Source organism: Carassius carassius, chromosome 19 (assembly GCF_963082965.1).
Source record: "Carassius carassius chromosome 19, fCarCar2.1, whole genome shotgun sequence".
Classification (NCBI taxonomy): Eukaryota; Metazoa; Chordata; class Actinopteri; order Cypriniformes; family Cyprinidae; genus Carassius; species Carassius carassius.
This window is the reverse complement of record NC_081773.1, coordinates 28,582,452-28,609,558: the sequence shown is the minus strand read 5'-3', so window position 1 is coordinate 28,609,558 and position 27,107 is coordinate 28,582,452. Positions and strand designations below refer to the sequence as shown.

At 33.0% G+C, this 27,107-nt stretch overlaps 1 protein-coding gene across 2 annotated transcripts in view; it reads left to right on the top strand.

Annotated features, from left to right (window-relative positions):
• Positions 1-11,782: 11,782 nt before the first annotated feature.
• Positions 11,783-27,107, top strand: part of LOC132095516 (collagen alpha-1(XXVIII) chain-like) — a 46,199-nt gene continuing 30,874 nt past the window's right edge. For both annotated transcript variants that reach the window (XM_059500590.1, XM_059500589.1), the window contains exons 1-14: positions 11,783-11,915; positions 12,651-12,806; positions 14,490-15,064; positions 16,868-16,888; positions 18,431-18,490; positions 19,639-19,692; positions 19,935-19,979; positions 20,872-20,898; positions 20,986-21,030; positions 21,145-21,189; positions 22,285-22,338; positions 24,779-24,847; positions 25,726-25,794; positions 25,906-25,974. In XM_059500590.1, the coding sequence (XP_059356573.1) occupies positions 12,662-12,806; positions 14,490-15,064; positions 16,868-16,888; positions 18,431-18,490; positions 19,639-19,692; positions 19,935-19,979; positions 20,872-20,898; positions 20,986-21,030; positions 21,145-21,189; positions 22,285-22,338; positions 24,779-24,847; positions 25,726-25,794; positions 25,906-25,974 (1,278 nt within the window). In that variant the 5' untranslated portion in view covers positions 11,783-11,915; positions 12,651-12,661. The remainder of the gene's footprint in view (positions 11,916-12,650; positions 12,807-14,489; positions 15,065-16,867; positions 16,889-18,430; positions 18,491-19,638; positions 19,693-19,934; positions 19,980-20,871; positions 20,899-20,985; positions 21,031-21,144; positions 21,190-22,284; positions 22,339-24,778; positions 24,848-25,725; positions 25,795-25,905; positions 25,975-27,107) is intronic.

The window sequence follows — 27,107 nt, the reverse complement described above, 5'->3', positions numbered from 1 at the left end:
AAATGCAGTACACACAGCAAGGGCTTTTAGATAATATAATAAATAAAAAGAAAATGTTAGTGTTATATATATATATATTAGATCAGATTATTAATTGGATTTACTAGAACTCTAAAACAATTTTCACTCAAAAATGTATGGTACATTTCACAAATAATTACAAAGAAACGTCAGGTAACACATTGACTTAAATGTGAAATTTTAAAGTACTGAAAGAACTGAAATATTATTATTGTAAAACGTACTGCAATAATCTGTTTTATTCTCCCAACTTGGAGAAATAAAAAAGTAAATATGTTGGGGGGGGGGGGGGCTGTTAAAATCACAAGTGTTTAACTTCACTTTTTAGGGCAGCAAATTCCAATTGAAACTGTTTGATTGAACAGTTGAGAGAAGTGGTCATTTATCCTAGTGTCCTTGTCAACAGACAATAATCAGTTTTGAGAAATATTGTGTCAGCAAAGTGTACATCATTGTCCAACCAGTTTAAAACTGTCAGACTGGTGATCGGCCACCAAATAACCAGCTTTCACCAGTTTAAACCAGTTAGACACCAGCTACTATGTTCCAAAACCAGCTGCAGTAACAGCCACAGACATAAAAAACAAAACAAATGGTCAACCACTTATTTTAACAAATGAATTTGCTTTAATTAATTGGAACAAGTTTACTCTTTAATTTGTGCTTCTATGTATTACAACACCAGGCTAATTCAATAATGAAAGCTTGCAAAAATATGCTGCTAATTATTTTAAATTATTATTGACAATAACCCACAACTGTGTCTTATTCTCAGGATAGAGCACAAGTTCAAGTCTTCCAAGAGTCAAAAAAATGCAAAACCTGGTTATAAATGCGTTACTTAAGGTCAGTGGGTTTCTATAAAGAGTCACTCAGGCACGTCAAAGATCTCGTGCTTAGCTGATAAGTAAACCTTTTGGTCCAAAACTAAAGTTTGAAGTGTGTTAAAGTGACCCTTTTATGTCCAAAACTTTTATTGTGATCCTCAATGTATAATTTTAGAGCTCCCAATAAAAATAAATAAATAAAAATTAACATTTTAAACAAGCCTATGATTTTGTTTTGGCTGGCTTCTCATTCTGACTGGCTCTAAACAGTCTGTTGATTTTTATTTTATTTTTGTCAGCAGAGCTACAGCAATAGGTTATAGCTTCATTTTAATCAAATCAATCCTTTATTCTTTACTCTTCTGATCAACCTAATGAAAATATGTAAATCCAAGTCTACGTCATTCGAACCAGTAAAAGCCTTAACCAAAGAGGACTCGTGGCGACATCTAGTGGTAAAACTCGAGCACTACATCTGTTTTTTCAGACCAATCTGCTTGAGGGGAAAACCTGTTTGTTTTTCTTTCTAAAACATACATAGCCTTGAAAGCGTCAGCATGACATCTCCTTAGAAAATCCCAATTAGACCTGAAAACGATGATCAAAGATGTTCATACAAAACTGTTTACGCCCATTTCTGCAAATGACACGCATGAACTCTGTTTGCTCAAGATCCATCCAAACCGACTGTTTTGATTTTGTATTTGTGATAAAATCGTGATTTGAAACGCATAACGTTAATTCGCCCCCTAATTAATTCGCAACTGGTGGCGCATTACAAAAATAAATTTGTAATACTCTACTTGTAGTTTGTGAGCTTTAAAACCAATAATCTCCCAGTATGTTAGTGTTAAGATACCGGTGCTTGTTGTCACTTTAACCCCATTTTTAGGCTACTATTTTCAAGGAATTTATGTTACTTATTCCAATTCAGTTTCGTTGACAAACACCTGAACATTTCCACCGATACTTCTTAAGAAAATAAAATACATAATTGAGTTCTTATAACACATGTCGATTTTTTTGTCGTAAGATGCCTTAGTGGTGCCACACTGAATGGGGTAAGTTGTTACAATGGGCATAAATAGCGTAATGCAATCAAATGCAAAGTGTAGCTTACAAAAATAATAAACCATTGTTTTGGTTCAAAATATTACCGTTAGAAGGCAGTGTAAAATTATATTATTAATATTTATGTATTTAAGATATGTGACAACTTTCCCCAACAAATAGCCTACCCTAGTTCCGAAAACACAGATAATTTAATTTTGGCTTGTGTATCCCAATGTGGCTTTATTGTGTTCATTTGTCAATACAGCAGCCTATAAACTATGGAGGATAATAAACGCTGTTAACAAGCAGTGCAAAAAAAAAAAAAAGGAGACAATTATTTGTATTTTTCTAAAGGAAAAAGAAAAGCAAAAGTGCAGCTATCAAGAGGTTTTGCAAGTAAACAAACTTGAGGAAATGGGAAAATCCATTTAAACTTGCTAAAATCTCTGATTATAATGCCTCTGAAATATAATAGAAGCTCTACCCCTGAACAATAATTACTATCAAAGAATAACATTAAAAACAGAGAGACTGAGAGAGAAAACTCTCCCAAACATAGATTATACAAACTGGATATAGACCTGACTCTACCTTAAACATAGAAGGTATTAAACAGCAAAAAAGACAAACCGCAGAATAATATGCATGATTTTCAGATTAACATACAGTTGTATCCATAACTAAAATAACAAGCAAATGAATCAACAACACTGTAACAAAATGATATGAACAGATGAATGTTAGCTTCCCTCCTGACTGAAATGGTACAGTCCCGTGTCCTGCTGGACTGACAGAAAGGTGGTGCCGAAGCTCCATTTTCCATTTTGCCTGATTGTACCTGAAAATACAGCCATGAAAACAGCTCTGTAATTCTACAGCTGATCTGTGCGTTGTAAAAACAGATAAGTTATTATACAAGAAGTGTAATATACACTAAGGCTAAGTACTATTTCAGTCTGTTTCTGTATTCAAAATATGGCATACATTCTATATACAACACATATTTTAAAGCATATACACTGTAAAAAAGGCTTTTTTGCAATATAAATTGCAGCGCCATTTTTTTTCTTTATATATACATAAGAGTGAGTGATAGACTTATTACCCAGGCTGATTAATCTGCAATATTTGGCCATTTAAATTCATTCTGCCAATAGCTTTATTAGTGCATAAATATTCAAATAATTGTAAAATATTTTGAGTAATTGTTACAATAAAAAGTGTTATTTCATGTCATTTAAATGACATGCTACCACTTATAAAAGAAATAATTCACCCAAAGATGAAAACTGTCTGGAAACGTTCTCATCCTTGGACCATCCAAATGCAAATGAGGTTATCTCTTCATGGGAATAAATTTGGAGAAATGTAGCATCACATCACTTGCTCACCAATGAATGGTCTGCAGTGAATGGGTGCCGTCAGAATAAGAGTCTAAACAGCTGATAAAACATCACAATAATCCACAAGTGATCCACAACACTCCAGTCCATCAGTTAATGTCTTGTGAAGAGAAACGTTATGTTTGTAGGAAACAAATTCATTATTAAGATCTTTTTAATTTATCACAACACCACCGCTTATGGCTAAAATACAAATCCTGTATCCATAATATTGGTTCTCCAGTGAAAAGGTCATCTTGTCTGAATCAGGAGAGAAATATACACAGATCAAGCACTGTTTAAAGGTGCGTATTCGAAAACTGACCAAAACCTAAGAATAATAAATAACTGTACTTCAAATGAGAAACTTGATTGGAATTTTGGTAAATTTATACATTTAGTTCAAGTTAAACGACATTAAAAATGGTCTTTCTCAGTTAGGATTGTGGATAAAACAACAATAAATGCAAATATTAAAATGCAAAAATATAGAGCACCTTATTATAGCTTCTTATATACTAAAATAGCTTATTTTCTTAGAGAAAACATGAGAAATATTTTGTTGCTGATGTACATTCAATCAAACTCTACAGTGTTTTGGTTTGAATGTATTTAATAAACCAATGAATTCATTTTAATGTAAGCAAAACACTTGACATTTTGTTTGGGTTCCATATAATTTTAGTATTAATGAGATACTATTATAGTGATTTATTTTTACATTTTCCATTTCTAAATAAAATGTTAGTTGAGTAATTTATTTTTATTTATTTATTTTATTTTTTGATTTTATTTTCATTTTATTTTTTTATTTTCATTTTATTAGTTTTTTATGTCTATATAGTTTTTATTATTAGTAGATTTATTTCAGTTTTAGCTATATTAGTATTTCAGGCTTAAATAACTTGAATTGTGTTTTTGCCTTGGCAGCTAGATAAAAAAAAAAAAAAATTACGTATTTTTGTGTAAATTTGTGTAAATTTGTGTAGTTGTCCTGGTACATCGTCAAACAGCTCATACGTTTCTTTGGATCTCAAACTAAGACAAACTCAGGAAAAAGAATCAATGAGAGAGACAGACATTCAAAAGAAACTTGTGAAGGAAGAGGATGAGCTCATTGATCTCTCAATGCAGCGTGGGAAAAAGATACGGGTAAGAAATCAAACAAATGTTCAGAATTCACTAGAGTGACCATATGACCTGTTTTCCTGGACATGTCTAGAATTTTTATATTGCATAAAATGTCAGGGTTTTGGCTTTGTTTGCCTACTGACATGCTCTCTGCAGTCCTCATACGTTATATGTATGCATACTTGGATTGCTTTGACCGTTCTGCATAGGTCCCACCTTCTCGCATGCCACGATTGGTCGATTATGCACAATGCATGCCCGCTATTGGTCAAACGAAATTTTTTATCAATCAGCAAATATGAAGTAACCCATCCGTGACACCTCTGGGGAAAAAGAAAATGTATTGTCAGCCTAGATTTAATATTAATTATAAGTTGCATTGCTGTTTGTTTTCAGATGGAGTTATAATGATTTCATTTCATTGTGTTAAAGGACAAGCAAGCTGAAATTCAGGAGCTGGAGTGGAAAAGACAGGGAGCTGAGAACGGCAGACTGGATGCAGAAAACAGGCATGAATCTCAAAACTCATGAAAAGACTTTTATACATAAACACTAGACTTTCTGTATGGAAAGCACATACCGTGTTTATTAAAGGAATAGTTCACCCAACTGTGAAACTTTCATTATCATTTACGCAGCTTCAAGTCATTCCAACACTATACATTTTTCTCTTATTTCCTTCCATGAAACATACAATTTTATGTCAGCCAGAATACCTCATTTTCTATTTGAGGAAAGTACATAATGCATAACACTGTCAGGCTCAAGAAAGTACCATAAAAGTATGATAAAGGCAGTCCTCTTTATGTATCTTTATGCTTAGTTTGCCTTTCTCATGGTTAATATTTTTTAATCAGGTTTAAAATGTAAGCTGCAGCCGTGAACAAAGAATTAAAAGTGAAGGAAATACAGGACGCCTTAGAGAGGGCAGAGGACACCTGCAATGAGTTGAAAAAGGTCTGTTAAAAGAAAAACATTTGATTATGATTCATTAAAAGAAATCTCTGATGATTGTGAGTCTTAAATTCAAGTCAGATATTGCCTTTCAAATAAGGGCATTTTAAACTAATTTGCAAATTTAGAAGGGTTTGAAATCCCACAAGTTTTTTATCTCTCTCCAACCAAGATGGTTATATCACATGATGCTTATCAGATAATTCAGGATTTCTGCAGGTTTTATAAAATGTATTTTTAAGACCAACTAAAGAACATTTATTGGAATACAGGTATGAATGGAACACAATACATTACATCACTATATACATTAATATGGTCTCTGATTGTAAATGCCTTGTATTATACTTCAAAGTCTGAAAATACAACTTCCAACCAACCTCCATTACTCTATATAGATTCTTAAATCAAGATAAAAAGATGCAAAATTACATTTTATATGTCTTGTTTGATAAGAAACTGATAAAAATGATGAAAACAAACACAAATCTGCCAGTGGCCTCAGAAAGATCAACATAATATAACATTGACAGATATTTATTCATGTTTTAATTTACACTTCATATCTTCAATTTGCCTAATATCCAGATTTAAGAATGTTTAGATATTTGTATTAGAAAACAAAACATACTGAGGAAGATTTTTGCAATGCAATGCAACATTTAATGGCTTAACTTTATGAATTCCTGACTTGCTGCTCCGATTTAAGAATTTTTAAGACTTAATTTGTGGAAGGACACTAATTAATTAGAATGTTCAAATTTAAATGAATAGTTCACCCAAAAAATAACATTGGGTTATTATTTACTCACCCTTTTTTGTCCATACAATAAAAATAAATAGGTTCCAATGGTGTTTGGATCCCACAATTCTTAAAATATATTTTGTGTTCCTTCAGAAAAATAATGCATTTGCATTATTCCAAGCATTTAATATATATATATATATATATATATATATATATATATATATATATATATATATTATATTGAATTGATACAGATCACCACTATTTGTATAACCAGTCAGAATTGAATCATCTTGACAGCTCTATCTAATGCTCATCCGTATATGCAATAAATTGGACTGTACTGCATGTAGCCTCGTTCCTGAGAAGATAAAACCATTCAAACTGTGTTAGTTAAAGCTCTCAAGCCATATAGCACATATAGAAATGCATTGCTCACCTTCCGGTTCCACTTCCTTCCAGCACTTAAGGTCATGCATTGACTCACCATGTATTCCTCCATGCTCTGATAACATAACAGCAGCATGTCTTCTTCATTTACAAATGAAAAGGTTTCGGCATAAAACTACAGTATTTGCCAACGTTTTGCTCTTTGTAATTTTTAGTGTAGTAATTTTAGTGTCTTTTCTGAACCAATATGTGAGGGCAAATAACAGGTAGTTTGTGTAATTGTATAGTGGTGATCTGGTCTGCATCTGTATATATGTTTTATAGAACAGAACATCTGGATGGATTTATAGATGTTCACACCTGATAGCATGTTAGTCTTGAGTTAACTAGGTAAAGATTTTTCCATTCAAATATTTTAGTCCTAATTGGAGGATATTTAGTCGTGTAGCAGAGCACTTTCTGTTTCAGAAATGATGGTCCTTCTAGGATGTGAACCTGAGAACCAGCTCAGATCTTTAACCTTTGAGGTTAGGTATGTTAGTCCTTATATCATCCGTGTGAGTTTTTAATGACTGTGAGGTTGCGGTCAAAATGCTGGATTCCTTTGTGTTCTCGTAATTGCACATCGCCATTTCATGCATCTTATCAAGTTGAGGCAAGTTTGCGTCCGTGCCATAACTGACCATTGCAGCTGGCCTTTGATTGCATTTGACCTGGTGAGTGCTTCTTTACCCCACTGCCATGACAATCTTCTTCCTCAGAAGTGCTGTGAATATGGGAATTGTCTTAAATGGAAACCACTGGAATGGTGTCAAATGGTGTCAAAGACTCTGTTTGTGTCTCTTTTGTTTTGTCTGTTGTAATTCTTTCCAAACACACTGTTGGAGAGAGGACTTGACTGTTAAGATCATTTAATTTATATGATATGTAAAGCATTTTGAGTATAAATAAAAGCAAAATGAAAAAAATATTTTTTATAAGAACATCCCTGAAAAAAAAAACATCTTTAACCAGCCTAAGCTGGTTTGCAAGTCTTGAGGCTGGTTTTAAAGACTTTTTGAGCTCTTTTCTGGGTGATCGGATTTCAAGGTTAGTTTCAAAATCCATTTTTTTTAAGCAGCGATGTCCACATGCACATTTAATCCAAAATAAAGAAATGATTCAATGATTTAAGCATGGTCTAATGCCAAAGTATTGCCAAAACAGTAAAAGGATGTATTATGGTGTCGTGAGGCTTCTTCTGGACCCCTTTCTGTCATATTGCTTTTTAAATGTCTAAATCGTGAGATTTAAATATGAAAAAAATAATGTAACAATGTATCACAAATAATGAACAACATAAAATTTGCAATAATATTTTTATATTGTTCAAATACTCAGTGGCACTCATTCAAGCTTTTAAATGATTTATTTTAATTAATAAGAAATGGTTCCTGCAGCAAACCAGCATATTAGAATGTGACACTGAAGACTGGAGTACTGGCTGCTAAAAATGCAACTTTGCATCACAGAAATAAATACATTTTAAAATGTATTAAAATACAAAACTGTTGTTTTAAATTCAAATAATATTTTACAATATTAATATATTTCTTATCAAATAAATGCAGCTTTGGAGAGAATAATTTTCATAATACAACCTTACCACATAATTTCCCTAAATGTTCAAGCCTCCACAATTTCCGAGTTTCCAACTTGTAATTAAGAGTTTGACAAAGTTGTGACACTTTTTTATTAGCCGGAAACTCAGTTATAGTAATTCCAACATAGCATAGCAGTTTACATTCAGTTTTTTAGCTGTGTCAAAACACATTTTGATTGATATTGCAAACTGCTATTTGTTATCATATTATTTTAATATATGATTGTAGTCATAAACACACTGGCTTGTATAGCAAATTTGTAGTTATTTACCTATAGGCCTAGTGGCTAATAAATCAGAAGTCTGGCACATTCACAGTGAACAGCTTACTTCCATGTTGAAAAATTAGCTGGAGAATGGAGCATGAATTGCAAACTGAAAGGCTGATGATGCTTGACCACCTCCTAAAATGACAGCAGTGCAAACTTGCATCGGATAATTATTGTTTGTATTAAAATATACTGAATTAAGGAATAAAGATCTATACAAATATGATTTTAAATAATCAAATCTGTTCAAATTCACTTGTGTGAATTTACTTCATTTGGACTAAGTCAAAATATTTCAGTCATCTTTGAACATGTTTTATGTTATGTTATGTTTTATATGTTTTCATCCACTAACCCAGCTAACAAAAATAAAATTCTAAGAGCATTTTGCTAATGTTGCCATTAGGTACTGAAAACCATTTATTATTATTATTATTATTATTGAATATGCAATGGGACTGTTCTATGATTTTTCAAACATTATAAGAATGCTGCCTTTGAATGTTCTCTGAACACTGAAATAAGTTTTTAAATGTTAGACAAACATCAAAAGTGGCACTGGTGTATTTGTAGCAATAGCCAACAATGCATTGTATGGGCCAAAAATAGTGATTTTTATTTTATTCTATTAGGATATTAAGTAAAGATCATGTTACATAAATATATTTTTTTAATTTCCTACAGTAAATATATCAAAAATAAATTTTTGATTAGTAATATGCATTGCTAAGAACTTGATTTGGACAACTTTAAATGTTATTTTCTCAATATTTCTTTTTTTACACTCTCAGATTCCAGATTTTAAAATAGTTGTATCACGTACAAATATTGCCCTAAACTAACAATCCATACATCACTGGAAAGCTTATTTATTCAGCTTTCAGGTTGTGTATAAATCAAAAAAATTGACCCTCATAACTGGTTTAGTCCAGGGTCAAAAATAATGTTTCCGTAAAAAAAAACATTCTATAAACAATGTATAAATAATTTGTGTGTGCGCTAACATTTTAAGGAACATCAAAAAACGTTGAATGAATATTCTAATAATGTTACCAGAGTGTTACATTTGTTCAGAACTTTGAGAGAATCTAGCCATAGTTCTAAGAATGTTATCGCTGGGAATATGTTATTTATATTGACTAAAAACAGATGCCAATTTAGATGAGTATAACTGACTAAAATAACAATTTAAAGAATATTTCCACCAAAAGACAAAAGCTGGAAAAAAAAATATTCTTAGGAAAACATCTGAGAAGAAAGAAGCTTCTGGGGCCTGTTTCATAAAACTAGTTAACCAAATAAGCCAGGCTTACTTCAGTTAGTCTGACATAGTCAATTGATTTAGTTCAAAATAAGTCAGACTAACTGAAATACGCCTGGCTTATTTTGTAAACTTATTTTATGGAACAGTCCCCAGCTCTCCATTCCTGTTGCTGTTGAAATAATAAAGAGATTTATTTTTTTCTTTTACATTCATAGTTTTCTACCATAATCCTTATCCATGGTTCACAATGGCACTGAGAGGGTAGAATGTGCTGCTGCCGAAACAAAGCATTCCAGAGTGTCAGTCATAGCCTGCGGAGTCTGAAACTGAAATCCCTGTCACCCACAGCACAGCTGAAGAAAACAGCCTCGGCTTCTGGACGTGCAAACACTTGTATCATACTTGCACTTCGGTCACAGGTCACATACGCTCACACTCAGGTCAGAAACCAACCGGGACTCCGGGAAAATGAAAAATATGCCCCAGATAATATATAAACGGCAAACATTCCTTTTTCTTTTTTGTTGCCATACGGCTATTTTTCTGTTTGTGCTATTTTATATATATAAAAAAGAGCAGCTCTATCCGTAAAGTGGGAAAATATTTTATTCTCATGAATTTTAATATAATATATTTGACTATTTAGTGAACATCAAAACATGTTTCAGGCCATGCAATATATATATTGTTTAATTACTGTTTATACTTTTACAAATTTCAAATAAATTGTTCTTTTGACCTTTCTACTCACCAAAAAATACAATACGGTTTACACAAAAATATAATGCAGCAAAGCTGCATACAAAAATGATTATATAAAAATGTTTGTGAAGCAAGTCAGTAAATACGAATGATTTCTCTGAAGGATCATGTGACACTGAAGACTGTAGTAATGATGCTGAAAATACAGCTTTGCATTACAGGAATTAATGACATTTTAAAATATATTCAAATAGTAAACGTCTATTTTAAAGTGCAATAGTATTTTATAATGTTACCATTTTTACTATATTTCCAATCAAATAAATTCTGTCTTGTTGAGCAAGAGACTTCTATAAAAATCAACTCAAACTTTTGCACAGAAATGTGTATATATCCTAGTTGTTTGGAAACAGCTCAGTATTTCTTTCAGAATGGCAGGGATGATCTCACTTCACATTGTGGTGCTATTTTAAGCCAGTGCAACACCCCTGATGACCAGGACCGAGGGAAGGGACAATGCTAAAGAAAAGACTAGATGAGGTCAAGCCCTCTGATCATCATGACAACCACCTTAGCATCTCGTGGAATGTCTGAAGAAAGACTAAAGACTTGTAAAACTAACTCCACCCATATTCCCCTTTGTTTGCCTCGTCTCATATATCTTCAGCCTGTCCTGTGGCATAAAAGCCCAAACCAGCAGTAGTAGATCAGCAGAATAGTACTGTCAGTATCTGTACATCCGCATATCTTTTCAAATTCACTTCACAATGACAGTTCATGATGAACGACTCAGGTCCAAAATGGCCAAGAAGCAGAAAAAAAAAAATCACAAAAGTAATCCATATTTGGAATAACCAATATACAATTAATTAAAATGCATTAAAACCAATTGGACTCATTGATGTCAGATAAATAAACCTGGTTACTGCGTATTTAAAACACATTCGGTTTTTATAGAAGTTTTTATAGTTTCATTTATGTAGGACTGATAATTATGCATCAGATCTATGTAGTCCAAGTGGAAGGACATTTTAAGTGCAATTCAAATACACAAATCTTGCATTTACATTTACATTACATTTAGTCATTTAGCAGACACTTTTATCCAAAGCGACTTACAGATGAGGACAGTGGAAGCAATCAAAAACAACAAAAAGAGCAATGATATATAAGTGCTATAACAAGTCTCAGTTAGCTTAACACAGTACACGTAGCAAGGGCTTTTAAATAATATAATAATGCATTTAGGCCTAAATATCTTTTGAGCATTGTTTTAATTTTTTATGGTACATTCCAAGATTTTAGATTCACTCTCTCTGCAGTCTTGAGGGGATACATACAGAAAAGAGTTCGGTGGGTCCTCCTCGCCTTAAAAGTGGGAGGGAAATGGGCTGTGACAGCGGCAGATACAGCCTGAGGACGTCGTCTACTTCTGGTGAGTCTGCTTCACTCCCTCACTCACACGTCACCTGAGGAACGCTGAGCTGCACACCTGCACTGCTCGCTTGTGGCAAGAGGCTTTGCTGCCAAAGGTGAGTCACTTTTCAACATCTAATAAAAATATGAGCCTTTCTTTTATTGCTGTCTTTGAGCTTTGCATTTTTAGTCGGGTAATTAAGTCTGTATGGAAGGCTATATACTACCGTAATATATAGTACATGCCAAGCAGGTTTGTATAAAAATAATATCATTTTTGTTTTATGTGCCCTTGGAAATAGATAATGGTTTATTGATTCATGTTTGAAAATAAGAAAATGTGTTTTTCATAAATAAAATGAGAATAAATTATCTTTTTGTATTGCATGTGACATTTTCATGATGTTTTCCATATTTTTTCACACTAATGAAAATGATTATATAATATTTTGACATTTTTGACTTTGCAAACTTTCTTATAGCCATTTTTATTTATACAATCAATGGCCTTGAACTAAGCTTAATTCTCTTCATACAAAATATATTTTCCTCTTTTGATTTTGGCATGAAATGTGATTTTGCAGAAAAGATCATGTGTTTTGCATAAAAAAAAAAGAGAAACAAAATTGCATTGCAAGTGACACTATTTATGTGACATCTGTTGCTGCCATTTTTTTCTTATTTGTTTTATAAAAGGTTTTGTGATATTATAAAGAACATTACAATTAATGGCCTTAAAATAAGCTTAATTCCACTCACATACACATTTAAGTGTAAATTGTGATCTGGACATGTTCTTTTCAAGTTTCTATTATACTTTTCTATATACAAATATATTATGATTTTTGCAGGAGTGGCAGTCATGGCTCATACGTTAAGCTGGTCTGTGTTGTGTTTTGTTTTGCTGAGCGTTTGGGCTCAGGATTTCTATGAAGAAAAAACTGGACCAACAAGAGTTAAGACTAGAGGACAGACGGCAGCTGTTCTGCAGAAACATGACGGTCAAGGTGAGAATGTGCATGCATTGTTTTAGTAGAGTAAATAAATGATATAGATGGTCTGTTGTGGATTTTGTTAATTTTTAATGATCCAATCAATTGTCAATGGATAAAATCAAGTCCTTTCCTACATGTTTTCTTATCGAATATCCTGTTTCATTCAGATGTCACATTATGGTTGCTAATGCATTTGATGTTGACTTTACCCATAAAAGTGGTTGACACCCAATAAGGATATTTGTGTCTTTTCTTTACTATGTATAAGCTGTAAAATGCATTAAAACATGCAATGTCATGTTAGGACATACTAGACATACTAGCAGCATATTTAAAGGCCGTCCCAGAGGAGGATGTGTCTGGATGTAGTGATTTTGGAGCCCTGAGGCGTTCAGTTCTCCTAGCATGAACATGATTTATTCATATCTGTATAAGAGCTGGTAGGCCATGTCTTGTCACTGGTGACTTGAAGACTGATGAGCTGCTGTGTTGCAAGGAAGATCAGATGACAGACTGCATTGCTTCATGAGTCCAAAAAGGATTATTAGGAGACTTGGAGGATTAGTGTTCTTCTTTTTTTGTACGACAACATTGACATTTTCTGAAACATTGTGGAGTAATGTAACTTTTTCAGAAAAAAAAGACAAATAGCTAAATAAATGGCAGGGCTGAGCAGTGAGCACTATTCAGAAACTATTCAGAAGTGAATTTGCCTTTTAAATTCCCAATTTTATTGAAGTTAAAACTGGAATTCTGGAATTTGAATTTAATGAAGCATGAAAAATGTAACGACTTGCGAAGAAATGTATATTGCTGCAGTCAGTTTACTTTATTATTATTATTTTTTTAATAAATTAACTTTTATTTTATAGATCAGTTATGAACAATTTTATAACAAAAGTTATAATTTATCCAGTTTACTCAATATATCTAATATGTATATTTATTTATGTAATTATATAATGTAATTTCCTTAAAATATTGTAAAATATTATGTATCTAATTTATCTAATTTACTCAGTATATATACTTTATAAAATATTTATTTTTCTTAATATACATTATGAATGTTATCTTACGCACGACATATTAGATATTTCCAGTAACACATAAACACACACACACACACACACACACACACTCACACACACACACACACACATATATATATATATAATTGACTTTTACTTTATAAAACACTTAATTTCCCACAATGGTCTAATTTACTCAATATATTATGAAATATTACATATATATTTATGTAATTTACTCAATATATGTAACATCTAATTTGATAAATATTTTATATTTATTAAATATTTCAATTTTAAGTATGTTATATATACATTTTTTATATCTATTTAGTTATTGGTGTTGATAGCTGTGTTAATTAATGACAATATTAAACTTAGTACAGTGAAATATGCTGAATCATATTCTAAATGTCAGGGTATAAATAAATAGTTAGTCAAAATGAATCATGTATTAATTTATGTTTAGTCAAAAAACATATGGCGGCCTAATGAATTTCCTTTGTTGTTTGACTGTGCTGAATTTCTTTAAACTGCAACTCAGTAAATTCCTGCCTATCCAATCAAAATAAAAATGAGTCACTCTGATTTTACCCAACTGTATAATAGTTTAATCTTTCTTTAACACTGCTCTTTCCATTTTTTCCCCATGCTGTGGCGTCAGCCATCTTGGATGAGGACTGCAGTCTAGAGTTGGCCTTCCTGCTGGACAGCTCTGAGACGGCCAAGGACAACCACCAGCAGGAGAAACAGTTCACTATGGACATTATAGAAGGCCTCCAGAGCATCCGTTTGGACACAAGTCGTAAACTCAGCTGGAGAGCGGCCCTGCTTCAGTACAGCAGCCACGTCATTATCGAGCAGACCCTTAAACAGTGGAGAGGCTCTGAGAGCTTCAAGAGCAGCATTGCACCGATGGCCTACATCGGCCATGGCACTTACACCACCTACGCCATCACCAACATGACCAAGATATTTGTGGAAGAATCGAGCCCAGAAAGCATCAAGATCGCCCTGCTCCTCACAGATGGGACTTTTCATCCCAGAAACCCTGATATCTTCTCTGCTATGGCTGACGCAAAGAACCAGGGCGTGAAGGTCTTCACGATTGGCATCACCCGTAGCGCCAATGACCCTGCCAACACAGCAAACCTGAGACTGCTGGCCAGTACACCGGCCAACAAATTCCTCTATAATCTACAAGACACGAACGTCATGGAAAAAGTCATAATTCAGATTGTAAGTATGGTTTTGCCAATCACTCATTCTGTTCTCATACTGTATGCATAGACAGGCCCCTACAAATTTCTTGGAACTGCACTAATAAATACTCATTCCAGCAACTTGAGTATATTTGTGTTCATTATTTTGGCTTCAGCTACCAATAAGGCTATATTCAACTTCATTTATTACTGTTTAAATCTATTCAACAGATTTATTTGGTAACACTATATTTGAAGGTGTCCTTGTTAACTGTTACATTGTACTTTCTATTATGACAATAAATTATGCATAATTACACGTATAACCCCAAGCCAAACCCTAATCCTACCATATAGTAAGTAAATGCACACGGTAACAAGGACGCCTTAAAATAAAGTGTAGCAATTGTTTCCATAAAATGAGTTCAGGAAATACAAAAAGTCTCCTGATTCTGTCTGGGCTTGTTCAAAAGTGTTTTAAGAGTTACAAGCTACTAACACTTCTCCAACAGAGAAGAAGCCAACTAACATAGTAGAGCTCTGTGTTCACATTTGGGCATCTATATAGATTTCCAGATTTCATTCCATTTCAATTCACAAGGTTCCATTTTAGTTCCAGGATTTGACTTGATTTATCATACATTTTTGATGCATCATACATTTTGACACAGCCAATTAATGATATAAGCTTAAAAATGGTGTTTCCATTTTAGACTGATTCAAACGGTAGCTAACTGCTGAATTTCAACTAATTGTATTTATTTTTAGGATAGTAATATTTTTTGCGCTGTATGTTTTTGATTCACTAAAAAGAATTGGTTCAAAAGAGTAATCTGGAATTCCAAACAAGGTTCTAGTTCAAGGATATGGTAAATTCAATCCAAATGCACTCATGACGATCAGTTCTTAAAATTCTAAAACTGACTAATTGTTATACTGTATACTGTTTATATTAGTTTTACATTATTATTATTATTATTATTGGGTCCATTCAGATGATTCCTCAGACTTATACAAACATCTGAATCTTTTTGAATGATTCATTTAAATAACTGAGTTGACTCATAAGAGTTATTTGTTGTGCTGTGGATTGGTTCTGCTGTTTGATTCACTAAGAATCAAATCACTGATTTAAAAGAGTTATTCTTATCCTGTGCATTAACCTGACAGAGTAAACAGTTAATGTTGGGATTTAAAAAAAATGACATGGAGATTGTTCAAAATGAAAATCAAAATTAATCATTGGAAAATCAGTTTCCTGGTCTTAATTGCCCAGGTTTTTGGACTTGCTATTTGGCCAGACTGGGAGACCTGCTAAACTAGTTTAAAACAGACAAGACCAGCTAACCATATTTGACACTGTATTTAGAAAACACACAGAAGATAAAATAATTATGTGCTGTTTTTGTTTTTTACTGTTTTGGGACCCCTGACAGCTAATGATTAGCCTTTCTACACTTCATTAACTATAACTAGAGTAAACACATCCTGTTGTCGCTTTTCTGACATGCATCTGGTTTTATATATTCCATAAATCCTTGTTGTCATTCCTGCTGTTATACTGTTATACATCCTGCAGGTTTATTTTTTCCCCCTCATTTGTACAGTAACACTTTGATATAATTCCAATGTAAAGCAAGACTAGGCATGTTAAATGATACCGTTTCCTTTAATCACATTTGTTGCTCTGGGAGATATGTATAATGTATGGCCTGATATTAACTGTTTGTACTGTTTACCAAAACCGCACAAATGAAAGGCTTGCCAAAGAGCAGCAATTATAATATAGCAGCTAAAATTTCGACAGAATCTAATTTTTGTCCTGTTACTCTCTACACAGGCTCAGCTGGCAAACGATGGGGTAAGTAAATAATATTAAAAGTCTTTTATGGTAATAATTTAAAATGCACTGTAAAAAAAATCCATAAAATTTACGGTAAAAAAAACGGCAGCTGTAGTTGCCGGAATTTTACAGTAAACAAAAAATGGTAGCAACATTTTAGGTTTTACGGTTTTAACTTAAATTTACAGTTAAATAACATAATTTCATTAACTGATATAATGTTAATATATCAACCTTTTGAAGTACTGAAATCTGTTTTGTAGCTTGTACCTTGTAATACACTGATAACCACCAAATGCAGGTGATGATGAGAAAGTCACATGATAAACCAAAGCCCATCACAAGCAGCTTTTAAATAATAACATATATAGAAGTTGCACAGTGTCACTCACACAAACGCTAAACACCATCATGGTAACACATATGAAACTAAAAGGTGTGGTTGATTGCGATTTCACTTTTTAACGTTAGCTGGTTTGTAATGCTGCTGTTTGAGCATAAACAATAATCTGCAAAGTTGTAGCGCTGAAAGTTCAATGCAAAAGGAGATATCTATTAAGATTCTAATCTTTTAAAATTCTGGCAGTTTAATGCCTAAAAACAGCTGGTAAAGGACTACAACAAGCTTCTTCCCAGGTCTGTTACATCACAAACCGAGAAAGTATGAGACAACAACAAACAAACATAACATTAAGTGCTGTGCTTGCACAGGTTCTGCACGACCCTCTTTATTAATATTCTCTGCGTCTCAATCACGCTCAAGTTGATAAGCAATATAGAGGACGTTATTGTTTACAGTACAACTGGAGCACATTCTGAGCTTGAGGGTGGCAGGATGTTCAGACGCACTCGAGGCGGTTTAGCGAATCACAACACACGGAGCCAGCTGACCAATCTCAGCATATTGCGTATTTCTGAGGGAGGGACTTCATAATAACAGGAAATAAATTGAGGCATTTGTCAGAGAAGGGACAGATCGGTGTGGAATAAAGGTAAATTATGTGAAAAATATTGCGTTTTTTTTTTTTTTAAACAAAGCATGTTAGACTGCACCCTATAAACACAATCAAGCCTAGAAAAAAAAACAGTAAACCACCCCTTTAAATAATGCAATAAACATTCATTAGACAAAATTAGGTGTAACACACAACTCTACTATACAAACCAGATAAAACTAAGAAGAAACAGTTAATTAAAAAAAAAAAAAAAAAACATCAGATTTGAAATGTAATGCAGGGAATTGAGAATGTCAATTTACGGTTATTCACTGTAAATTCTAGTCTTTTTCGCTTCCAAATACGGTATACTACCGTAAAATTACATGTAATGTCCAATACAGTTTTTCACTGTATATAGTTGGGGAATTTACTGCTAACCATTTAACAGGTTTTTACTGTAGCATTTTTACAGTCTTTTACCATTCAATTTACGGTATTTTTTTACACACACACAAACACTTTTTTTCTGCCAGAAAGTAGTTTTTCCCCATCTCTGCCTTATTGAAACAAAGCAAATAAAACTGGCTTTTCCATTTCTTTACACTCTTTCCTCTATATTTAGTGTCCTCTGTCCCTGAAGTGTGCTTGCGAGAAGGGCGAGAGAGGACCCAGCGGCCCGGCGGTAAGTATTTTCACTTCAAAATTTCCTCCAACATGGGACGTGTTTCCACGGGAACCCACAGGCACATTTTTCTCCTTTTTTCTATTCCTAAGAAGTACGGATTCCGTTGAGGGATGAAGAGACAGGCATTATTTTGTAAAAGTTAGGATAATTATTGTCTTTCTCAGGACCCCTCAGCACCACCTTGGGCAAAACACAAAATAAGATTCTTCAAATGAAGAATCCATCTTGTTCAGACTGTTGAAAGTGAAGAGAATGTAATTGCATGTTTTGGCTGAAAATGCTTATAATGCTAACCTGAAATGTGTAGGAGGCAGGTTCATGTTAGAGTAAGTTATTTATTGACAGACGCCTAACCATCATTATCCAGGTGCTTTCTCCTCTCTGGATTCCACACAATCCCATGACTTTAAATTATAGGCCTCAGTAATTGTTCTCATTAGTTTAACCTCCTCTGGCCAGCACTTTTAGCACTGAACAGCTGCCAAGTGAACTCATAGACTGTCCTTGGTCATTTGTAGTGCTGTTATATTTATTTTAAAGAATTGTTTCAATTGTACTGGTAAAAAAAAATAATAATAATGAAATCGACAACATTTTAAATTTATTTGTTTTATTATTATTTTTTTTTAATCAAAATAATATTTAGGGGATTTTTTTGTTAAAGCCATAAATTCCTAATAGGTGGTTTTGCCAGAATTGTTTTTTTTTTTTCTGAAATTTAATTTTGAAAATTAAAGGGGTAGTTCATCCAAAACTGAAATATAGATTTTGTCATCTTCTTACCCTTATGTCATTCTGAACCTATATGAGTTTCTTTCTTCTGTGGAACATAGTTTGAAGAATGTTGATAACCGAATAGTTTTGGGTCCCATGTGTTTTGTCCATAAAATGGAAGGCAATGTGACCAGAAACCTTTTGATAACAAACTTTTTTTAAACACAGTATCTTCTTTTGAAGAAAGAAATGCATTCAGGTTTTCATTTCTGGGTGGACTATCCCTTTAAGTGCATGCACAAAATTTTTGATTGGGTAGTTTTATGGGTCTAATAAACCCATCAGACATATGAGGTCATTCATTGTTCTATTGAGCAAACATTTTGGGTGGAGTTGACACAACTTCTCACTTTCTCCTATTTCCCCTGCAGGGAAAGAAGGGTCGCCCAGGTGAGGATGGAGCCCCTGGGGTTAAAGGTCAAAAGGTCAGTATTTTGTGTTTATTACTGCTGTCAATCTTTCATTCTCTCTGCCGTGTGATTGTGGATGTACTTGGGAAATGTGATGAGGAAGCTGACGGTTAGTTATATTGTTGTGTTTTTGTATCTTCATAATTCTACTTTAGATTTCATAAACACTTTCTCATAATGAACTGTACAGAAATCGAGACTGACCAACTGTATTTTATAACCCTTTTTGAAAAACACTTGTTTTGTGCTCTTGTTAGGGTGAATCTGGTTTGAGTGGACTTCCTGGTCGTGAAGGAACAGAGGTGAGGGGCTGAAGCAAGGTCACAAAATCACTGCTTATTCGTCACATATTGTGCTACATAACTGAACAAATGAAAAAAAAAATGGGGTAAAATGAAACAAGTATGTACAAACAAATAAATAAATAAATAAAGGTTAAAAGAAATGTCAGGTGATGTAATCATCAAGAAAATTGTAATCAGATACTGTACACAACCTAATCTTAATTTTCAAAGAATTGTATTTATTAATGGTTAAATTATTGTGAAAAATATTTTTTATTTTACATGTTTATTTACATATATATATATACATATATATTTACACACACATACACACAAACACACTACTTCACAGTGTATTCTGTATACAATGTGTGTGTATGTATATGCATATTAATAATTATTCAAGTTCAGTTATTTGCAAATGTGAACTAATTACACATTTGTACTAACTAATCATCAATTATTAAAGATAAAAATATTAAATAAAAAAATGACCATGTTGGCGTTGATGTCATTTTCTGTTGTATGGTTTTCTGGTGATGAAATTGTATCACATAACACTGACTTTGATTTGGACAAAATGATTTTTTATTTCAAAACATTAATTAGTAAGTTTAAGTTAGTTATTAAGATTAGTTCAAACTATTTTTAAAAAATGTCCAAGATTGTTTTACACCACATAGAGACATTTTTAAGACTTTAAGCCTAAAAAAAAAAGAAGAAAAAAAATTATTCTTAATTCACAAATTAAAATGTGTTGTCAAGTATGTATGTATTGTATGAACTGCATTAAAAAAAATTAATAGATCCAGACAGTAGCTTATTAGATTGACCAATATGCAAAAATAAACGTAAAAAAATCAAAACAATAATACATACATAAATAATGTCTTTCTGTTTTGTTCCCAAGGGGAAACCAGGTTACAATGGAGAGAAGGTACTAAATCCCTGCACTGATTCATAATATATTTATGTGGAAGCATATGAGACTGTCATGACTATGATTTTTTCTGACCATCTACAGGGTGAAAGAGGAGAATGTGGCACTCCAGGAATCAAAGGAGACCGAGTGCGTAACCCTTGAGAAGTTACAGTTTCTACACACTCCTCCAATACGTTGTGAACACAGTAATACAGAATATGTTTCAAATGCTAAATGTGTTCATATTGTACCATCTGACAGGGTCCTGAAGGTCCAGTTGGTACTCAAGGGGCCAGAGGTCTGCAGGTGGGTCTGATACATTTATTACATATCTGTTTATTTAATTTAAAATATAACATCTGACCTTTTATTTAAACATATGCATATGTAATATGTTTAATCACATTGTTTACGGTTTACAGTTGATTTCTTTTAAAGCCATACTGTTGCTTAATGCCTTTAACCCTTAAAGTGTTACAAAACAAAAAGTGTTGCAACAAAAATTGTTTTCAAATTTGTAAATTATTTGTGAAATTTAGTAGTAATTCTTGAGTGTGTATTGTTTAAAAGTAAATCCTACACCAGATTCTTTTTTTAGTGTGTAGTTGATTGACAGGTGAATAGGTGAGCATTTGTTTTTGAATATGCGAATGTGGTTTGAGTGAGCCGTTTACAGCTGTATTTAGCATTGACCGCTTGCATTTAGATCACCTGAGACAGATGTTTGTACCATTTATGTATTTCAAACTAAAAACTTTCCATTCCTATATTTCAAACTAAATCTGAGAGCTTATTTTGAAAAATGCTTGTTTCCAACACAAGATTAAAAAATATAAAAGGTAATAACGATGACATTTCATTTTTTTATATCACGTTTTTATCTCACAATTCAGACTTTTGTCTTGCAATTCTGAGAAAAAACACAGAACTGCCAGATGTAAACTTAGAGTTGTAATACAAAAACAAAGAAATGTGATATAAATTGATTTGGAATTTTTATATCTCACAATTCTGACTTTTTTTTTCTCCGGATTTTGTGAGAGAGAAAAAAACTTAGAACTGTGAGTTAAAAGGCGTAAGTAAATAATATTAGAAGTCTTTTATGGAAATAGTTTAAAATGTAAAATAAAATCAGTAACATTTACAGTAAAACGGCAGCTGTGGTTAAAAGGTTTCAGTTACTGATTACCTGATTTTTTACCCTGTGGTGAAAACTGGCTGCAGTATATTACACAGGAGGTAGATGTTAAAACAGATATTGAATTTCCCCCAACATATGATTAAACGTAAATTTGTCTGTATTGTAAAGCAGCATAATGCTTTGGTGTCTACAGATAATGTCTTAGAGACTCATATGTTGATGATAGACACTGTAACACACCCTTCATGTTTCCCCTGCAGGGTTTACCAGGACCACAGGGTGACATCGGACCAGAAGGCCCACAGGGAAAGAAGGTCTGTGGCTTATAATCACAAACCATTATCCTGAAAATGTCAGCTCATCATGTTTAACACGCACACCTGGAAAATTTCACTGTCTCCTGTGATTCCAGAAGCCATTGCTTATTCAGCATGCTATTGTGCATGAGAAACCCCATGCATTGGAAGCTTGCTTTTTGCTATATCCATTAGAACATTCTGGCCAAAATTAATGAGAAATATTGATGCATTCACATTTCTTTAGAATGAATAATCATTTAATTCCATTTCTGATAAAAAGATGCACTCATTTACCTAACAGAAGGAAACATTATGTTTCTAGGCCTTGACAAGGACAGTATGATGTATGTATCCATTTACAATGCATTTGAGATTGTCTTTTAATAAGTTATTTGAATTGTTAGGGGAACTAATCCTGTATGTTAGAAAAAAATCCTCTTAGTGTGTCCTCTATGTCTGCATTACAAAGGGTTCACAAACTACATCCAGCATGCCTTGCACTTGTGCTCAGAAAGGGGGTGAAGATGAATGAGCGTGTTTTGACATGTTTTGGATTTCCTTTAATAGAGGTCTGCTGCTCTGCCAGTAGTCTCCTCTTGTTTAATTTAACTGCAGGAAGCATTCAGAGGTTCAGACAGCTCTGCAGATGTCCTCACTAATTAGGGATCCTTCTTCATACATGCACAGGTTCACAAACTGTCACAGCCCACCATGAAACAAATTTGTTTTGTAATAAACAGCCGTTATTATTTTAAACCTGAGGTTTAAAGTCAACCCGTGAGATGCTAGAAAGTGCTTGTTAGGTCACCAAATGGACTATGGGTGGTTTATTGAAATGATTGTCTTGGGAGCTAATAGCAGTAGAAATGTGCATGATGGATAAATGCTGTGCAAAGTATAAATTCATGCACAGACATGCAGGTGACGTGAACAGAGAGAATTTCCAGCATGTGGAAAGGCGTGCTGTAAATGTCATGAGCAGATTTGTGACTGCTTGCAGTGACCTACTTGATTAAATTGGATTGTACTTTGTATTTTTTTTTAAACAGTATTCTCTATATGGGTCAAGTCCTGGTTGAAAATGAAAGGACTAGTTCACCCAAGAATGAAAATTAGTTGAAAATGTACTCACCCTCAGGCTGTCTGAGATGTAGGTGAGTTTTTTTTTCCATGGGAACAGATTTGGAGAAATATAGCATTATATCACTTCCTCACAAATGGATCCTCTGCAGTGAATGGGTGCTGTCAGCAGTCTAAACAGCTGATAATATGGGGTGGTGTTAGCGCAGTGGACAAGACGCATGCCTGTGGTGTGAGAGACCCGGTTTTGAATCCACTGTGAGACACCAATGTGTACCTGAGCAAGACACTTAACCCCTAGTTGCTCCAGAGGCGTGCGACCTCTGACATATATAGCAATTGTAAGTCGCTTTGGATAAAAGCGTCAGCTAAATGAATAAATGTAAATGATAAAAACATCACAATAATACACACAAATACAGTCCATTAATTTACATCTTATGAAGTGCAATGCTGATTGTTTGTAAAAAAGCTAATCCATCATTAAGAAGATTTTACTTCAAACTGATAGTTCTGGCCAAAATACAAGGCCATAATCCATAATAATACTTCTACAGATGGTGCAATGCTTCTTAAGCACCCTAAATATGGACAGGCATCGTAAATAATTTAATGGTTCTGGTTCCGACTTTAATTCCCTGATTATAAAGACTACTTTTAGTAGTTCTGAGATGCTATATATATTTATATAATGATTTATATTTTATTCACTCACTCTCATTGTTGTTCCAAACCTGTATGAATTTCTTCCTTTTCTTTAGCACAACATTTGGAAGAAGGATGGTAAACAGTGACAGGTTGCCACTGACTTCTATAGTATGGAAACAAATATCACGGAAGTCAGTGGCTTTGGAAGTTTGAGAGTAAATAAATTATGACAAAATTTCTGGATGAATTTCTGGATGAACTATCCTTATAAATAAAAATTAGTGCTGTCAAACGATTAATCGCGATTAATCACAACCAAAATAAAAGTTTTTGAATGCATAATATATGTGTGTGCTCTGTGTAAATTTTATATATAAATACAAACACATACAGTTTATATTTTCAAAATATTTACATGTATTTCAATGTCTATATTCATATCCATATAATTTATAATATAAATAAATATATTTAATATATAAACATAACCTATTTCTCTGAATTATATATGCATGTGTGTGTATTTATGTATAAAAAGCACACACATATATATTATTTAAACAAATAATATTATTTTGGATGCTATTAATCGCGATTAATCGTTTGACAGCACTAAGATACTTACATACATGAGATCTAATTTCTCTCATTTCTCTTATGAATGTGATGTTTAATGAGCTAGATGTATCTAATCTGTATTTTTGTTGTTGTTTGTAATTAATCACAGGGTGAGCGCGGCTCTGCTGGTCCACCTGGAATTCAGGGCGACAGTGGAATTGGTCTTCCTGGACCAAAGGTTAGCCGTTTTTACCTTTTGACTGCAAATTCACTTAAATTCTCCAAAATTGCAAAGACCAGCTAAACCATCATAACACCTTGGCTGAGAAGTAAGACCAACTCAGACCAGCAAACCACCTTAGGCTGGTTTAAGATGTGTTTTTTTTTGTTTCCTTTGACCTCCCATCCTCAGTGAGACACCTTAACCATGAACCCTATAATGCCTAGTGTATCATATTTTAAGGCCTCTAAATGATCAACATTAAGAAAACTTTTCTTAAAACCATTGCACACAATCAAGCCCTCTGTTGTCTGATTGAGGTTATCAAGTTAAAGTCCTTTTAGTATAACTGTACAAATGTCCAACATAAGGGTTTAAGTGGATTTTTGCTGTGAAATCTTTACTGATTTTTATACAGTAAGCATAAGAATGGCTTTTGAAGTAACATAGGTTTACTTAACTATCCATATATCATTCATTAGAAAAATCATATCAAAAAAGTATCAAAAAGTAACTTGAGGAATCTCTATCATCATTGTATTGCATTGCAATACATGTTTTGAAAAATACACAGCTTTAATCATAAAACTAAGCATTTAAATATTTACAATATATGCTTTTTATGCAAGTTTATTATACTGTTATAAATATCTCATTACATTTCAAGCCATAAGAATTTCATTTTACTTATAAATGGCCTTATAAATATCAGCATCTTCACCAATTAGCATTTTTTTTTACTCAAAAGGTGATTTTCATTGTGCATTTTTTTTAGATGTCATGGATGGTTATGGTTGTGGATTCTCAGATATTCTAGATACATTATTTTTTTTTTTTTGCTGTAGTATTTCTTACTTTTTTCTCCTGAGTTGTTCACGTCTTTGATCCGTCTGCAGGGAGATATGGGATTTCAGGGAAGACCAGGTCCTCCTGGTCCGCAAGGCATAGGCGAGCCAGGTCTGCCTGTAAGTACAGAAGCAGTACTTCCACAACTGTTTACTAATCAACACACACTAAATTTACACCCATAGATTTGACTATATGACATTTTCCCTCGCATTTCTTCAACAAATCAGGGGCCTCAAGGGCCACAGGGGGTTCAAGGAGAGAAAGGACCAATAGGAGAGGGCTTTCCAGGTCCAAAGGTAAGGTTAGCCCCCCCCAAAAAAACCTTATTCTCACTAATGTCTCTATGCTCTTTAATCTACTTGGAGATTTGTAGCAGCCAAAGGCAATCTGAGAAGATCTACAAATGCATTAAAGACTCGTCATTTTTATAATACCTCATTAGAGGCTTAAAGTTCCCTGGTAAATCCTCATTTCAAAACCCAAGGCTATTAATTATTGTATGTTCCAGATAAATTAGCTGAGCATTACCAGCCTGAGGATGCAAGACTGAATTTAATGGATCTGTTTTCTAACTAGGTCTACATCAAAGCCAGAACTGTGCATAAAATGCAACTGTAAACTAATAATGCAGCAAAGAAATGTGATTTGTGTCAAGGAGAACCTCAGCTCTTTGAAAACCTCCACACAGTAGCTAAACTAAATTATATCTCAATATTTTTCAGATTTATGATGATATTCAGTATTCATGAAGATGCAAATCAAGTTTTGAAACAATTTGAAGTGATTGAAATAAGGGACATTTGTAGGATGTTTAATAAAAAAAATGTAACCCATATTTCCAGAGAAATAAATGTATGTGTTATCATTAGCTTCAACTAAAACTATTAAAAATAGTTTACAGTAATTTAAATGAATCTGAAATAAAATAAAAATAAAAAGTTTAAAAACATAAAAAAACAACAACTAAACAAAATAATCATATTTTTTATATATATTTAAAAAAATATTTTCTCTACATGGAAATATGAAAAAAAAACTAATAAAAATGATAAAAACAAATAACAAAATTAAGTTTAGAATAAAAACTGCAAATCTAAAAATAAAAGTTAATTTATAATATGAAATGGAAGTTATTGAAAATTACTAAAACTAAATAAAAATGTAAAAATAAAACTAAATAGAATGCATTTAGAGACAATAATATAAAAAAAATAACATTAGACATTTATTGCAGAAGGTTTTATTTTAATAACTGTTAATTAAGTGGTGTTTGAAATTAATTTGTGCAACACAACACAAATTAGAATAAAACCAAGATAAAAAAAAATCTTGGATTAGCTCTAATTTAATCCTTATCAGTGCAAACGACCATCACACAAACTGAGCCACTGTGAATAAACAACAATTAGGGCTCACTGAGGGATTACAC